General features: G+C 43.9%; 1 protein-coding gene across 9 annotated transcripts in view; it reads right to left on the bottom strand.

The window, feature by feature from the left end:
- Window positions 1-16,168, bottom strand: part of KIF21A (kinesin family member 21A) — a 91,181-nt gene extending 75,013 nt beyond the window's left edge. For all 9 annotated transcript variants that reach the window (XM_035316063.1, XM_035316065.1, XM_035316071.1 and 6 more), the window contains exon 1: window positions 15,938-16,168. In XM_035316063.1, coding sequence (XP_035171954.1) covers window positions 15,938-15,981 — 44 coding nt within the window. In that variant the 5' untranslated portion in view covers window positions 15,982-16,168. The remainder of the gene's footprint in view (window positions 1-15,937) is intronic.
- Between the last annotated feature and the right edge of the window lie 802 nt (window positions 16,169-16,970).

Raw genomic sequence — 16,970 nt, 5'->3', positions numbered from 1 at the left:
GTGAGGCTAAGTATTTTCTGCTTCATGTTCCAGCCGTAGGCTTAATTTTTCATTAAGGCTCAGACCAGCTTACAACTCCAACTAGAACTAGTAACGCAAGGGCACTTAGAAAACACTGGCCATTGCATGGTTACTGTCTCAGAGAATAAAGGCAATTCTCTCTGTTGCACACTGCATGCAGGGGAGGCTCTGCCCACAGCTCTGGAACAATCCTGCTCCTCTGTGCACAGCTGCAGCCTGGTCACGGCTCTGCCCGCCTCCTGCAGCTCCGGCACACACAAAGAAGCAACACCTGATCCCGGGAGCCCTTCTGCCTGCTCAGCACTCGGCCGCAGCTCCTTGGGGACAGAAAGAAAGGTCTGTCCAGACAAGCTTCTTCAGGGTCAAAACGCATCTCTTTGTGCTGACTGAATTCAATCAGCTCTTCTTGGCACGCAGTACTTCAATGTCGTACGCTTCCCAGCTGCTCTCAGAAACCACGGATGCAAATCACTCGCAGTCTGTCCACAGAACAGTTTGTAGCTGCCACATGCACTGCAGGTAGAATAAGCGCTTTCAAAACAAGTACTTTTATAAAAACTGTTACAAATCACCTCAGAAATTTAAGCTGTCAGTTACTGTCTCCTCTGCAGCACATCAGGACCATAGGACCAACAGAGATGGTTACAGTCTCAACCACAAAGCTTGTGCCAAAATGTCTTGTTCCATACAGGGGTGGTCGTCCCCCTTTACTGTGAGGCCACATCTCAAACTGTGTTCAGTTTTGGGCCCCTCAGTACAAGGACATCCAGGCCCTGTAACTTGTCCAGAGAAGGGCTACGAAGCTGGTGAAGGGCCTGGAGCACAAGTCCTGTGAGGAGAGGCTGAGGGCACTGGGGGCGTTGTGTCTGGAGAAGAGGAGGCTCAGGGCAGACCTTATTGCTCTCTACAACTGCCTGAAAGGAAGCTGTGGGGAGCTGGGGGTCGGCCTCTTCTCTCAGGTAACTAGCGATAGGACTAGAGGGAATGGCTTCAAGTTGTGCCCAGGGAGGTTCAGGTTGGAAATGAGGAGACATTTCTTCTCCGAAGGAGCAGTCAGGCACTGGGACGGGTTGCCCAGGGAGGTGGTGGAGTCACCGTCCCTGGGGGTGTTCAAGGAGAGGTTGGACGTGGTGCTTAGGGACATGGTTAGTGGGTGACATTGGTGGTGGGGGATGGTTGGACCAGATGGTCTAGGAGGGCTTTTCCAACCTTAATGATTCTGTGATTCCTCTGAGCCCTTAACACAAGACAAGGTAAGAGCTTCTTTGACTTAAATTGGACTTAAAACAGCTTGGTACAGGAAGGGAGACACACAAGGCTTTCCAGGATCAACATCTAATATAACAAAGAATTTTTTTGGAAGGACTATATGCATTCACAAGAAATGAAGCAGTAATGGCTTACTGGTAGCACATACAGGCCTGGGAGGGTCCCATGCTAGGGCCTCTGCTTTCATAAAGGCGCACACACACACACAGTTAGAGCTGATCCGGGCCTCACCAGCCTGAAGAAGCCCGAACACTCATTTTTACAGCAAGCTACAAACATTGCCGCACTGATAGCAATGAATCAGCCAAGTGCCTCCCACACCTATACACAAACAACTTGATTTCCACTCAGGGGATGAGCTCGGCCTTCCACCACATCCTAACCACCGCTGCCTCCACTGTGAGGCTCAAAACCAGAATACAAATCACACAGGCATTACAAAGGCCCAGTGTTTTGGCCACCTCCGTTTCCATTTAAAATAATCTCCTTTAGCAGCATCAGCTTGAAGGATTGATAAATGGGGAGAAAAACGTAGAAAGCTGTTTATTCCAACATATACAGACATAACAGATATTTAGAGAGAAAAGTGGAATATTTAGGCAAAATTTTTAAAGCTAATTCATATTTTAGACAGATTGCCTGGCAGTATTAATCAAGGTCCTAAAATGGCATTAGCAGATCAATGCTATTTGTTTTCTTCTGAATTTCTCAGATCTCTGAAATAGGTTGTTATAACTCTCACATGACAGGCTGCTTTTACAATTTCAGTGTCAAAGCTGAAGAGAAAAATCTCTGCCCCGTTTTAAACTTTAATATTTTCTTAAGTCACACTATACAAAAAATATTATTTGGTTTAACTGATATCACTTCTGATTCTTAAATAAACGCTAAAGCAAGGCACAACAATGGCAATGAAGGTTCTTTCTGTTACTAAAAAAAAATAAAATCTAATTTTAAAAAAAAAGAAACATAACAGTTCAGCAGATGGAACCACCTTGAGATCCTCCCCAAAGTTTGCTTTCTCCCTGGTTTCACCCATAGACTTTGCTTGCCCATGCCTTATCGCTTGACTCCGGTTTACACAGAAATACAAAACGCTGTCATCAGATGAAGCGCAACTGCAATGCGGCCCTTATATAAGCCTCATCACATGAATAATTAGCAAGGCCCATGGAGAACTACAAATAGGTTACTTCTCAACCATACTTACCGGAGTTAACCATTGCTAGGCCTCTGAATTAAGAGCCAATGGCCCAAGAACAAGAGCAAAACAAGTTGAAACTAAACAAGCCAGAGATTGAGAGCAGGGAGCGGGATTATCTGGAGCTAAGGAAATGAAAGGAGAGGACTTCCCTGCCATGAAGTTTGAGGTCAGGACTGGTTACACCTCACATACAAGCATGCCTCTAACTAAACGCATAATTGGATTCTCAATCAAATCCCGCTGTCAGGTGTTACACAACACGTCAGATAATCTTATCAGAGTTCATGGATCAAAAATGTACACAGTCCCGCGTGTATTTTCTATACCACCCATCACCATCGTCATAACCTGGGGTACTACAGCCACTTACTCTCAGCTCGTACTCTGCGTTTCCTAGCAGCCAATGCAAAGCAGAGCATTTGGGTTGCTGCCTCCCAGGCTACGGCAGCATTGTTGGCAGAGGGACCTTGCCAAGGCAGCAGAAATGTGGCAACACCAACTCAGCAGCTGCAAAAAGGTACAGCAGTGACACCCCACCTCAAACCTGCTGCCACAGCGGGAGCAACCAGCAACGCTTGCTAGAGCCACATTTAAGTGAAAAAAGGAGCAAGAGAGAGAACCTGACATTTAAAGTCCCTTGTCACCTACCTTAGTTAACAATTAAAAACAAACAAACTAGACCAGGGCTCATAAACAAGTGAGGAAAAACCTGACCCAAAAAAGAAATTTATTTTCCTTTCTAAGGAAAAACCTACAACCCACATAAACGACTTCCTTGTGCCATCTGGAGCTCTCCTGTGATTTTTGCAACAGTCACAAGCATACTGAACTGAAGAAGCCCAGTATGTAATGGCACATAATTGAGGATATCCAGAAAGATCCGTGGATTAAAAGAAAGGAACAAAGCTCTGGTTGTCCTTCTTGAACTTTATATAGACTTCACAATAAAACTGAAAAATCCCTGGTGCTACACTCTCATTATTCCTACCTAGCTGGAGGGAGAGCTTTGAGGGTCCATATCCTGTGGGAACAAAATGTCTCAGCTATTTACAGATTAATTGAAGGCATCCCCTACATTTGTGCTGCAATTGGACCCAAGTCAAACAGACATTCATACCAAATAAATACTCAGATGAGCTTATTGATATTCCACCACCAGAGCTGACCCTATAAACAGGGACAGGTGTCCAAGGCCTTATAGCTTAGTCCTGTACTGAAAGAAAAAAAATAAACAAACAAACAACACTAAAACAAGTTACACAGATTATTTAAGTAGTGCCAACTTTGGAAGAGAGACAGCCAGTGACCCCCAACTGAGTATTTGCTCATGCTGGCACACAGAACTGGGGACACTGGTGTATGGAGAGTGACTCTGCTCAAGCAGCTATTGGCAGGACAAGGGGGAATGGTTTTAAACTAAAAGAGGGGAGACTTAGATTAAGGGTTAGGAGGAAATTCTTCACTTAGAGGATGGTGAAGCAGAGGAACAGGTTGCCCAGAGAAGCTGTGGCTGCCCCATCCCTGGAGGTGTTCAAGGCCAGGCTGGATGGGGCTTTGGGCAACCTGGTCTGGTGGGAGGTGTCCCTGCCCATGGCAGGGGGGTAGAACGGGGTGGGCTTTAAGGTCCCTTCCAACCCGAGCCATTCTGTGATATAGGTCACCTACGGCATTGCCCAGCTGAACAGCTCATACACCCAGACAATTCCCATTGCTGGCAACAAATGTAGCACTTCTCTCTCCAAGAGAGAGAATAAACCCCTTGAACACAAAAGCTCTTTCAGCAATTTCTCCCAGCAGCACATTGTGAGTTACACATCAAGTATCACTTTACATCGACCAACACCAGTGCTCACATGCTAATAAATCCATCAGTGTATGTTTTTGCCACCAGTTTTTCTTCTGGTGCTTTCTCCATCTCCATCTAAGATCTCCAGAGGCGGAGCTTTCAGCCTCAGAGGACAACCAGATAAGAAAAATCTATTTCTATAATCCAGTTCATATATTGTACTAAAAGGAAAGTGACTCAGAGAGAAAACGTCTCACAATGAGTTGAATGAATTAATATCTGAAACCCTGGGTTACAATACCTTAAATTCATGCCTTAAACTGACTGGCTCTGAGGGGTGGCATTCCAAACCACTCTGGAGGATCTGACATTCAGAAGCTAGAGACAGATCTTGCCAAAACGGGAGACAATGAAGCAGCCAATACAGCATTAGCTGTCAATGAAGAACCAAGCCCAAACCCGATATCCCACAGAAAACAGAGTGAAAGGAAAGCCAAACGTACAAGTTTTGTACATGAAATACAGCTATTATCTCTAAACCATTAATGCCTTAATACATTAAATTCAAATCACAGAATCACAAAATCATCTAGGTTGGAAGAGACCTCCAAGACCACCGAGTCCAACCTCTGACCTAACACTAACAAGTCCTCCACTAAACCAAAATTATAGCACTGTTGCCTATTTTGAACAGAAAGTGGGTTAACAGTCAGGATCCTAGAGTTCATTTTTATTATCGGAATGGAAAAACACCCCAATGCCAACTGATGCAGCTTTCGGGCAGAGGGCAGGCCCTCTCGCACACATGGCTGTGCTGCAGTGACCATCCTCGCTCTGCTGCGGGGGCACACGGGAGAGCTGCGTTCACCAAAAGGATGTTGAGCCATACATCGCAAGCGTTCCGCCCCACCTGACATTCCTTGGTTGGATAAAAGGCCTTCCCCTAAACAGTTTAAGCTAAAAGAGGAAATAGGCAAGTGTAAGTTACAGAGTACACATAAAAATAAAAAGTTAAAGAGTCTTCTGGCTAGACTACATCAAATTTCCTCAACGTATCTGATAAAGCTGGTTAGTCAGCAGCATTTCCTAGTGGCAGCCTGAGAAATCCGAAGTAGTAAATATTGTCAAGGAAAGATGCAGATGTCGGGAGCTTCAAAGGACTTTCCCTGGTCTCCCAGTATGCGCCTCTGTTTCAAACAGACTGAACTTCAACCAGACAACTCGGACACGGATACTAGGCAGGCATCCAACAACACAAACCAAACTGAATGTGACTTTGCCCAGTGCTCGGCAGTCATTATGTGAGCACACAAATCCAGAGGGAGAAAATTAAAAAAAAATAAAAAAATCAGACTCTTGAAATTTAAAATCCATTTTTCCAAGGACAGGACAAAAGTGGATAGCGCACAAATTATAACTATTTTCCTAAGAGTCATAAGAACTGTTCCAAGATACGTAACCAATGCTTTGGTTGTACTCACAAGATTATCACATGCTTCATGTGATAAAGCAATGACTACTGCATGCATTTCTTTCCGACTTAGAGAATATATACTAGTGAACAAACCAAAACTGAAAGAATGAAACCTGAATTGTCATGGGCAGGACAGGGAAACAATTACTCTATGAGACTGTTAAGGAAAGCAAGAGCATCTATAAAGCTACTAAACATTAAGCAGTGCTGGAGGTTAATTATTCTTGTTAGTCAGCTTGGCCAAAAGCATAAATGAGCTTAAACTGTGGCAAAGGTGACTGCCAAGTATTCCTGCAGAGAGGAGAGGGAAGCAGATCGTTACCCTTCACTGAATCCCACTGCAAAGGCCTCCACAGCAGCAACATCACACCTACCATGAAGTAGCCTTTAAGACCAGGGGATGGCAGGGAATAGGCTTCAGAACAAAAAGAATCTATTAACCATGCAAACCAAAACCAAAGCCCCCACTGCTTCATGCTGTGGATGCTTACAACAATTTCCTGCCAACAGCAGCCGTATCACCACCACCACTGTATGACCATCAGTCTGCCAAGACCCTGCTATGTCCTTCATATTCAGAACCCATCTGGAGAAGAGGCTACGCTCCTTTTGCTGAAGCTCTCCCCGACATCTCACCCTTTTCAAGGGTGCATATTATATATTCAAGACTATATTATAGTTCTTCAATATCTTGCTGGTTTTAGGCCTTGCCCGTTCTCTTCCAACACCTGAGAAGACGACCAAGACAACCAAGCCAAGCTCCTTACGGTGGCTAGGAGAACACGAGACAGTAATCATAAACTAAAGCAAGAGACTTCCCAGTGGGGCATAAGGAAAAAGTTTTCCCCATGAGGACAGCCATGTACTGGCTGCCCAGAGAGACTGAGGACTCTCCAAGCTTGAAGGTTTTTCCAAGACCCAATAACTCGATAGAGCCCGGAGCAATGTAGCCTGAATATAGTTTTGACCCTGCTTTGGTTGGAAGGTTGGCTCAGATGACCTCCTGAGTTCCCTCCATACTTGAATTAGTCTAAGCTTACCCTTCCAAATTTCCAAAGCTTTATTGTTAACGTGGACATTGTCATACCTCTGTAAGCATATTGTGGCCTCTGAACAGGATCATTCAACTGCTGAATGCAGGCCTTGGCACCGAACATGCAGCTCCGTGGAATTACAGGCAACTGAGATGGAAAAGACCTGGAAGGTCAGAGGGTTTATTCACCCACTCTACCTTTCCGTACCAATATCAGCTATGTCCAAAGCATACCTGGCAGATAGCAGTTTGAGCTGGTTTTAGAAGTCTCTCCTATGGGCAATTTCACAGCTCCACAAACAAACTGCTCCAGGACATTCATCCTTATATCAGTAAACTGTTCCCTTCCTATCTTTTACTTTTCTTAGGGTAAGTTAAGACTATTAACATTTACACATTTCACCTGGAACATGAAGAACAATTTATTCCCTTCTACTTCACATTTGGCCTCAGGTATTTTTTCTTTGCAGTCTTCACTTCCCATCTCTCATGTTACAGAACTGGTCCCGTTTCCTAGATGCCCAGACATCTCCCTTGTCTCCTGAACTGCCTCTAACTGCAATTAGTTAGTCTGCATTTTTCTCCAGCAGTGGCACCCTAAACTGAACACTGGACATCAGCCAACGCATTATCAGTACATTATCAAGGTATAAATTACCTCATGCCTTGCATAAAAACTCCATTTTCTCTACATACTAATTTCCTTTTTTTTTTTTTGCCACAGTGTTTGTTTCATGATCAATTTTATGCATTATTTATAATCACTTGAATTCTTGCCTGTAACAACAGCAGAGCGCTCACTTGCCCTTTACTTTCAGTCAACTAGTATCCAAGATACAGGCTAACATTTCTTTTTGTAAGTCTCCTCTTCTTCCCCCAAAATGTTTTGGTGTTCACCAGTCACAAGAGTTTAAAATCAACCCCTGCTTTCAGGGCTGAAAGTACCAAACAAAGCACTTTCATCTGAACCTCTCAACGGTAGAATGTTTCTTCCTCTTCTGGGCCTAGCAAGGCTTTATTTGTTGACATTTAAAGAACAATGAAGAGCCCATCTGTTCCCCAAAGGCTCTGGGGAAAGCAAAGATGAAAAGACCTACACAGCCAAGACAGCAGGTTGACTAGATAACCAGCCTACGTAGGTCACTTCAGGGGCCATAAGCAGGGAAAGAATCAGCCTGAAGCTTTGGGGAGTACAAAATAAATAAATAAATAAATAAAAGGACAATTAAGTGTCAGTGTAATTAAACATCAAATAAGTTACCTGACAATACCAGTTCAGTCCTACCTCTGATCTGATTTTTAGAGCTCACTGAACACCAGCAGACCACTTTTTGCTGAACTCAAAGTTCTGCTAATGAAGACCACAAGGGCAATTTCATTGTTCCTGGGTAACGAGCTGGCTGATCAGATCAGAAGTGTAAATCACACTTAGTTACACACTTAGTTAACCAGGTGGCCTTCCCTCTGACTTACTACTTCTTCAAACTATAAGAAGTATAATCTCTTTTCTCTCATGCCTAGAACAAATATATATTCAGCTATTTACTCGCCCTTAACCCTGTGTGGAAACATTTCTTGGTCTTTCATGTGTTTCAAGCAATTTGCTTATAAAACACATGAACCTTTCTTAAATGTACCAATCATTCACTCTTATAACTGCAACGAGAAAAAGAAAATAGGGGAACAATCAATACCGCCTAGTCTCCAGAGTAACATGTATAGATAAGACTTTAAAGAACAAAATGAAAAAAAAAACACATCCGTGTTTATCAACATTGCTAACGAGTTGCATAGTTCAGTATCATGACCTGACTGACATTAATGCTCTGCAGCTATACAGCTTTCCAGGTTTGAATGTCACATTAACTTTGGTGTTTTAGTCGTCTTCTGCTTAAGACTGCTATCGTGGATAGAAATAAAAGAAAAAAAACAGTGAATGAAAATGACAAAGAAGAAATACACAGGTTGTCGCCTTCTGTCCCAGCAAAGACAATAACCAAGTGGCTGGGCATTGACCCAAGACACAGAGGACCTTTGTTCAAAAACTCTGTATTAGATTAGTCTAGGCAAACTAGACTAAGAAATATGTTTGATCAAAATCTTCCTTTATCAAAAGAAACCAGGGCAGAAAAGATAAAGTCAGACTTTGAGATGTCTAATGAGAGAGAAACATTTCCTGTCCGGTCCTATTAGCCATATCCTTCCGCATGTTCAGCTCTGCTAGCTGAACCAGCATGCTACGGCCCTTTAACTCTAATCCACCTCCAGAATCATGTTTTATTCATGTTCTTAAAGGATTGATTATGCTGAAAGTAAACAAAAGGGGGATGAGGGGGAGATTGGTGTCCTTGTAGCTACCATACACAAGAGAAAGCATTGCAGGAAACCTGGAGTACTTGAAGAATGGAGAACCTGCATTAAATGTAAAATGTCCTCCCAAAGAGCTAAGTATTTATTAACCAACTGAACTATGTAGCATTCCTGTAGCAGTACAAACACAAGAACCAGCAGTGAGAAAGAAGAGTTATCTAGACAACAAATGCTTGAATCCATTTTTAAAACCAACAGTGGGAAAGCACTCTTCAGCTTATTGCATAAGAATTACCGCGTGTGAAGAACAATAATATCAAAAGCTTTTACTAAGGTTGTGTTGCTCCCAGCCTCCTTTGTTGAAACTCCACAGTGAGACTCGAGGGATGTGTCATTCAGCTTTGTTTGGTAGAATTAAGTCCTAAAGTCGTTTAAAGAGCACATCATCCTGAACAGCAAGCCTAGCATTTGTCAGCTGATTGAAAAGAGTTCCTCAAACAAAATATCCATATTATATATGTAATAATTATTATTCCAGCAGTGAAGGATTTATCCAGATCTGTTGAGGACAACGACAAAACGAAAGGCCCAGATGGCACCCTCTCCTCACTCCTCATTTCCATGCAGTCTACCTTGCAGATATTTTGTGCTCACTGACTGACTGGCTCCAAATCAGCAGCGTGGCTGCTCCACTTCCAGGAGCACTGATTTACACACACAGGCTTGTTAAAACTGTGCTGTGGCCAATGCTGAGTGGACACCAAGGCTCATGTTAGGAGGCTACACGTGGCCAACAGGGGACATGGTGTGGATGTAAGCACTGTAAACCCCTACCACCCACCCCAATTGCACACACTCCACAGGTGAACACTTCAGACCAAGCCCCGCAGCATATGGAAAGATTTTTACTCTGTGACCTATAAAAACAACTGATTTTAATTACACATTACAATAAATGTGCCAGTTCAAAGAAGTTACTCTTTCCAGGACCAACACGAATGACTTCAAGGAAGGAAAAGTTTCACAAATATGTCCCTTTACAGATTTTTCCAAGGCAATGCACGTGGCTCACAGTTTAAAACACACACCAAAGTCACACACATCCCCACACATCAAAGTCACCAGGTCACCGACCTGCAAACCCTTTCACTGCTCTGCATTTGCATCTTGTTGCTATGGCAAATGCATCAAACAAGATAAGTGGTTGGAAAAATAAGGGTGCGTTTCTGCCTTTAGTCACACAGGAGCAGACGTTTCTTTCAGCAAAGTTTCGCCAGGGAAAACTGGAAATAAACACAGAGGACTACCAAAAAGGAGGAAGAACAGGAAGAAAATGAACGAGATTTAAGACATTTTGAGAGTAGAGGGGAAAGAGGACACAAGGAAAAGGCACAGCTCATGTAGTTACTCTTGCTGGACTTGTTCAGATTGTGTTTGATTTCTAATTAAACTTTCTTGTTCTCCAGTTCAAACAATACTTTTAACTTCTTGTGAGTATTTTACATGGGAATTAAATTAGTATAAGAAAAAAATCCTCTGCCCCAGCAGTCCCAGATATGATAGAATACTGAGTCTTTTCCTTAAGCAGATAAAAAGGCACCTCAAATGGCTTTAATTCCCCAGCAGCAGTCAGGTAACGTAAGAGGAAAGCAAGAATTCCAGCAGCCATCTCAGGCAGGGGCAGCAAGGAGCAGCAAGGGGCAGCTATAAAGCACTTAAAGCAAATAAAGGGAAAGCAGAGGGAGGGAGCGAGGCTGCCTCCATCCCAAGCACAAGGGTCATTCAGCTACTGCAGAAGAATTTGCAGAAGTCACACAGAAAAAAGGAAAATGTGAAGCCTCGAGGAGCTCAGTAATAAAGGAACATCTGAGCCGACAATCTAAACCCAAACTCTCCACAGAGTGTAGCAAAGGAAATACCACCAAATGGAAACTGGATTTTCAAAGTGAACTAAACTCCCAAGTCTTCTACAAACTTTAGGAAATGCCAAGTTCAAAAACACAATTCACCTACAAGCACGGACAGACTGATACCACTCATTGCCTTTTTCTTTTTTCCTTTTTTATTTTTAATCAAGATATGTTCATATATTCATCTTTCGGCAAGTGATTTATAACATCAAGGAAAATGTCTGACTAGGTTTTCTTTCCCCTCCATGAGAGGATGAGCTTGTGTTTACATCACGGGTGGTGGAAAGGCAAGTTTATTTCCTAGAAAGCAAGATCACAGATTTCAGCCTGCCCCAAGCAATATCAGTTACGGTTGATCGAGTCAGATATGATGAAACCTGAATTAATTCAGCAGCAGATGGTGCTGTGGGTTTTTTTTCAGCTGAAATGCAAAACATATGGATGGAGTGGCGTAAAGTTTCAGTGAAGGACAAGGGAATGTTTGTTTAAGTCATGGTACAAAGGGAAACATCAAAACTTACAAAAGATATGAAATGTGAGCTTTCCAAAGACAAAATCTCCTTTGTAGCTTTCCATTAACAGACTCCCTTTCCAAAATAAGTATTTCCCAGCACCTGACATGACTCAAAGAATTACTATTTAATACTGTTGAGGTTTTGTTTTGTTTTGTTTTTTTACTGTGGCGGGGAATACTTGCATACTGCTAGACTGAACTTCATTAATATTAGATTCCCGAGATATTTTGCCCCCAAACTTCCAAACCTTTGCATAATTACAGCTGGATGACAATAATTATCTAATAAAAACTGCTTATTTTCTGGTGTGCAATAGCTGGATCTGTCACAGAGGAAAAATAACTGGTGCAATCAGAAATAAGTGCTGAGAAGGGGAATACAAAAGGTGAAAAGGTAGACAAACAGTAGATAGGGAGAAAAAACACAGAAACAAGCAAAGGAGAAAAAAAAAAACAACTGAGAAGAGAGCCAACTGGTCACGTAGTTCAAGAACTAGGGCCAGGGTAGGAACAAATCCAGTGTTTCCATAACAAATCTATGCCTCGGAAGGCTAAGGTTACACGGGTTGAGCACAGCCCGTTTGCCTTATCAAAAGTTAACAGCGCGACCTGATTTCATGCCACAAACAGCTTGATTGGTTGCTAAATTTATGCTCCCAAATTGTATTAGTAATCAGCACGCTTTTCTTAGAGTACCCCATCTCCCCTTTTGGAATGCCAGAAATAGCAGTTTTTAATACTTGAGCTACAAGTATTACTTCCCCTGTTATTTAAGAAGTTTCCTGATAGGGGCGGCTCATTTTTGCGCACATCATTTCCATGCCTGGCAAACACCAAGACTTCAGGGAAGTGAAGGGGTGTTACGATGTGCTGCAGACGCCCAGGGCAGGTACAAGAAGGGCACTTTGAGATGTTTCAGGGAAGAGTTGGTGGCCAGATCCCACAGCTTCTCTGCACAGGTGAGGAAGGGGGAAGCATTTCTCCCCCTCTTGGCATGAAGGATGGAGCACAGGAGAGATGCTGATCACAGCAGCCAAATAGCAGCACTCTTGCCAAAGCAGGGAATAAGGCACATCTTTCAGCAAGACAGCACACCCAGTGCCAGAGCCCCATTTCCTTTAGCTTCCCCAGCCATCAGTTCAGGTCCTTTTATTGTCCACTCCACCCGAGGTGTCACCCAGCCATGTGTCAATAGCCATTTTACTTGACTGGTGGTCAGCTTCCCGAGCTATTCACCTGTTCACATAACTCTTCGTTATTTCTTCTCTTATCATGTAGCATCTGACAAGGCAGCGTTACAAACCAGCACTGAAGCTTATCATCTGTGTGTCTGGGACATTCAGTGACTCAGAGTGAATCAAGCTCGTCCTTCTTCGGAGGACCAGAAGACAGATGTTTACTACAGCGTTGATGTCTTCTGCATAACAGGATCCACGTAACAGACATCTTTCCATGCTCCATCAGCGAGAAGTCCTCCAAGCAAGCCTCCTGGTGACTTCCATCCATACATTATTGCTCTCCAAGAGTTCCCTTGTTTAGTTTGCATCCAAAAGTGCAACGGACCTAAGCCCAACTTCTGGTCTGCTTAGACTATCACAGGTAGGATGCCCCAGCTGTACTACTGCAAGCTACAAGGAGCGAGGGCAGGCACTGCTACCTCTGCTGCTGGAGCTATTTCAAGCCCTGTGACCCCAGCCAAGCCCCAGATAGCTCGCACCATGACCCTGCGTGCAGCACGAACACAGACTGCTGGCTAGTGAGATCCTCAATGTTAAGTGAAACCTTCACCCACCCAGGAAACCTGTACACTATACCTTGGCTGCAGACACCACTAACATGGCAAGATGCACAAATTTGGAACTGTAACGGACATCCTTTGTAGACTTGGTTCCAGAAACAGCTGCCCAACGTTTCTACCATTTCATAGCCTCCTCAGCAAAACTTTCACATGCTGAAAAGACTTTTTGAAAAGCAAGAGGGTAATTTCAGATTTGCTTTTCACACTTAAATGAAAAAACAGCCACCTGATTAGGTAACTATCACAGGGGCTCTCTAATTTCATCTGAGAGCAGACGCTATGCACAGCCAGACAGAGGAATGCAAAGAGACAGGCTCTTTGTTGAACTGGCAGACCATCATCAAAATATGAGTCCACAAGTCTTTCAGAGGCAGTTGACAATCAAGAAAGAATTTTTTTTCTTAATTGGGGAATTTAACATTAGTTACTGGATTATCTGGCAAACTATTTTGAGCTTTCATGCTTCACTAAACCGGAGTATTTAGTTCATCGCTCAAAAACCCATTATTACACTGAAGAAAATTGAGAGCAATTAGCATACAAAATGATAGCTTAAAGGTGGTGTTAATTGGAAAGAAATATTTTTAATGGTGTTGTATACAATTGAGTGAGATAACCAGGTTCTGGAAAAAAAAAAAAACAATTTGCTAAACCATTTCAGTAATGTCTGTTCTTCAGCTGATGTTTCAAGTTTAAGCAAATTCAGTGCTGCAGCAGGTTCAGTGCGATACGCCTTTGAAATACCTTGGTTCTTCCACTACCACGTGGGTTGCAACCTAAAAGCTGGTCCTCCTGTTGAGCAAGCCATGTTCAAAAAACATACATATCAAAACAAAAGACTAAATCATCGCAGCAGTGGAGATCATCACTGAAATAAGCTCCAGTTCCCCAAAAGAAGTGAAGAAGGAGACAAAAACAGAATGCAGGAGTTTTCATAGCGCACGGTACAGCACGGCGCTGATGCAGCTGGTATTGCAACTCATAGTGTGTTATAGGACCTTACAAAATACACAACCAGAAACAACAGAAAACAATCTAAACAGAGTCACTGGTGTCGAAAGAGTAATTGTGCATGCTTTTGTTCATGATTTATAAGCAGAGAAGGAGAGATCTTGTACATGAATAGTTAATCTTCCAGAGGAAGAAAGCAGACAGGAGGAAAGATGTAATCCCTCATTACCAGTGAACTATACTCAGATATAAGGTGTTAGTTATACAAAGATATTACAGAAATGTGCCTTGTAACATCTGGGATTTGTTTTAAGAGCTACAGTGAACCATTTTAATCCAGCTGAGTGATGTTAATTCACTCTTACAAATTCTTTGCCAGATACTATTTCTAATCTATTCATCGCACATCTACAGCCATAAACCTATTTGCACCAGTAGCTTTTATTTAATTCCTAGTTACAACAACCCTTTGTATTTTAAATGAACTTCTACATCACTATTTTTTTTGGCTCGGAAGATATTTAATATTTTCTTCAAATGACAGAGCAGTCTGCTAACCTGTAACACGCCCTATTTTTAGAATCACACCGATCTCATATTTTCCCTTTTGAAAACACAGCCTAATTACGCTCTGGAATAATACCTCCCTGTATTTTTATGTGAAAAAGGGCTTCAACAGACACCTCTCACAAAAGCATCTCTCCACACAGACAATGCTACCGCAAGCGGACTCTAATGAACAACTGCAGCATAAGCCCCACGTTAGCGTGCAGGGGCGGCGTTTCTCTGTTTACCCAAAGTGCTACTGAACTGTTGCCCCCACGAGCACGTACCCACAACAGCATTCAGCAGCATCGCCTATCCCTACGGCCTTCATCCAGAAAAATGATCCACACTCAGCATTTGCCTGCACAACCCCAATTTATCTAAGAAGGTGCAATGGAAGCAGTGAAGACCAACTGGTAGGTACAGACCTTCCCCTAGTCTGCTTTCTTGTGGCACAATACTCCAGATGAATCAGCATATAATATAGATATCAAATACTCCAAATATCAGCATATAATATAAGGAATTGTCTTTAAAGGAAGAAAAGAAGTCATCATTCAGCACTGCAACCAAAACCCAAATATTGACGTTTTATGTGTGTGTGTGTGCGTAGGTATATTTCCTCTTATATTTGAATTATGTAAAGGCATCTTGAAAGCGAAGACATCCGTGGGCTAATCTGGAAGTTCTTCAAACAATGAAATAATATCTTCCCATAGAAAACCGAGAAGAGCCAAGAGTTCACTGATGAACACCAGATTTTTATCTCCGATAACAGAGCAATTTGAATTAGCTGATGTTTCCAAATGATTTAAGCTCCACTCCCACTACGGCTTCTACACAGAGTTATTCATGTGTAGCGTGAGCAGCCTCATGGAAACCCATCCGTGCAATTTCAGGTACAAGGTTTATGACGGGAAAAAAAAAAAAAAAAAAAAAAAAAAACACCTTTATCATCCCAGGCTGCTCTGGCAGAGCTTCGCGATGCAAACGGCAGGGCTGGAGCCGAGGGGCTGCCTTTCCCCGATGAGTAAGCGTTTGCAGCGTGTGGCCGCGGTTAGCCCCGGTATTTGTAGGGTTTTGCAGCTCTCGCCCCTACACACACACACCCCGCTTCTTACCTGACCGCCACCCGCACCGAGCTCTCGTCCTGGCCGGCCGACATGGTGCCGGGCGGGCCGGGAGAGCGGCCCCGCCGCGCCGGGGAGGGTCCCCTGGCGACGGAGAAAGACGACGAGGAGGAGAAGGACGAAGAGGAGGAGGAGGAGAAGGCGGAGGCAGCAGCTCCCCCACCTCACCTCCTCCACCTCCCCTCTCCAGCCATTTTGGGTGCCCGAGTCGCTAGGTGGCGGCGCTCCTCCCCTCACACACACACCCCGCTCCGGCCCTGGGCGGGGAGAGCCGTCAGCCCGCCCGCCGGCCTGTCAGTCAGTCAGTCAGTCAGTCAGTCAGTCAGTCAGTCAGTCTGTCTGGCTGTCCGTCTGTCTGTCTGTCTGTCCGTCTGGCTGGCTGGCTGGCTGTCAGCCCACAGGCCGAGGTCTGGCCCTCTGGCCCCTTCTCCTACCGAAACGCCCGGTTTGCAGTTGGAAACGCGGTGGGCAGCTGACAGGAATTTCTGATGCCAGTGGTACCCCCTGCCAGGAGACAAGCCTGGTTGTTTTGCCCAAAACAACCTGCATTCCTAAGGGAGGCTTTCTGTCAGAATAAGCCCGTGTTTTTTTGTTTTGTTTTGTTTTGTTTTTTGAGATTGTAATGATATGCTAAAATCCTTGTGCTTCAGGTTGTTTGGTAGCAAACACTGCTCGCTGCCAGGCCCCGGCCTCTGTCAGAGGTGGGCAGGTGAGGTCTGACCATGGGATGGGGCTTCTGGCCATGCCCGGCTCTTCCAGAAGCAAGCCCCCCTCAGGAAAAGAAATCCACCGTGTCATCATTACTCTGCATATTTCTGCTCCTTGCTTGCTCACCCTCCTCTATTTTTCTTGATTCACTTAGGGATTGGAGCGTTTCCAGAAAGCGTCTGGCCTGGAGGTTGCTGTACAAAATGGTGGTCTCCTGTGCTCCTCTGAATCACGTAGCACCACCTCGCACAGCTCCGATGTCGCTGGGAAGCAGGGTGGATTAAGCTCCGCAGCATATCACTGAGGTGTGCTGAGA

The sequence above is a fragment of the Oxyura jamaicensis genome, chromosome 1 (genome assembly GCF_011077185.1).
Source record: "Oxyura jamaicensis isolate SHBP4307 breed ruddy duck chromosome 1, BPBGC_Ojam_1.0, whole genome shotgun sequence".
Classification (NCBI taxonomy): domain Eukaryota; kingdom Metazoa; phylum Chordata; class Aves; order Anseriformes; family Anatidae; genus Oxyura; species Oxyura jamaicensis.
Note: the sequence above shows the minus strand (reverse complement) of the source record. Positions and strands in the feature narration are given on the sequence as shown.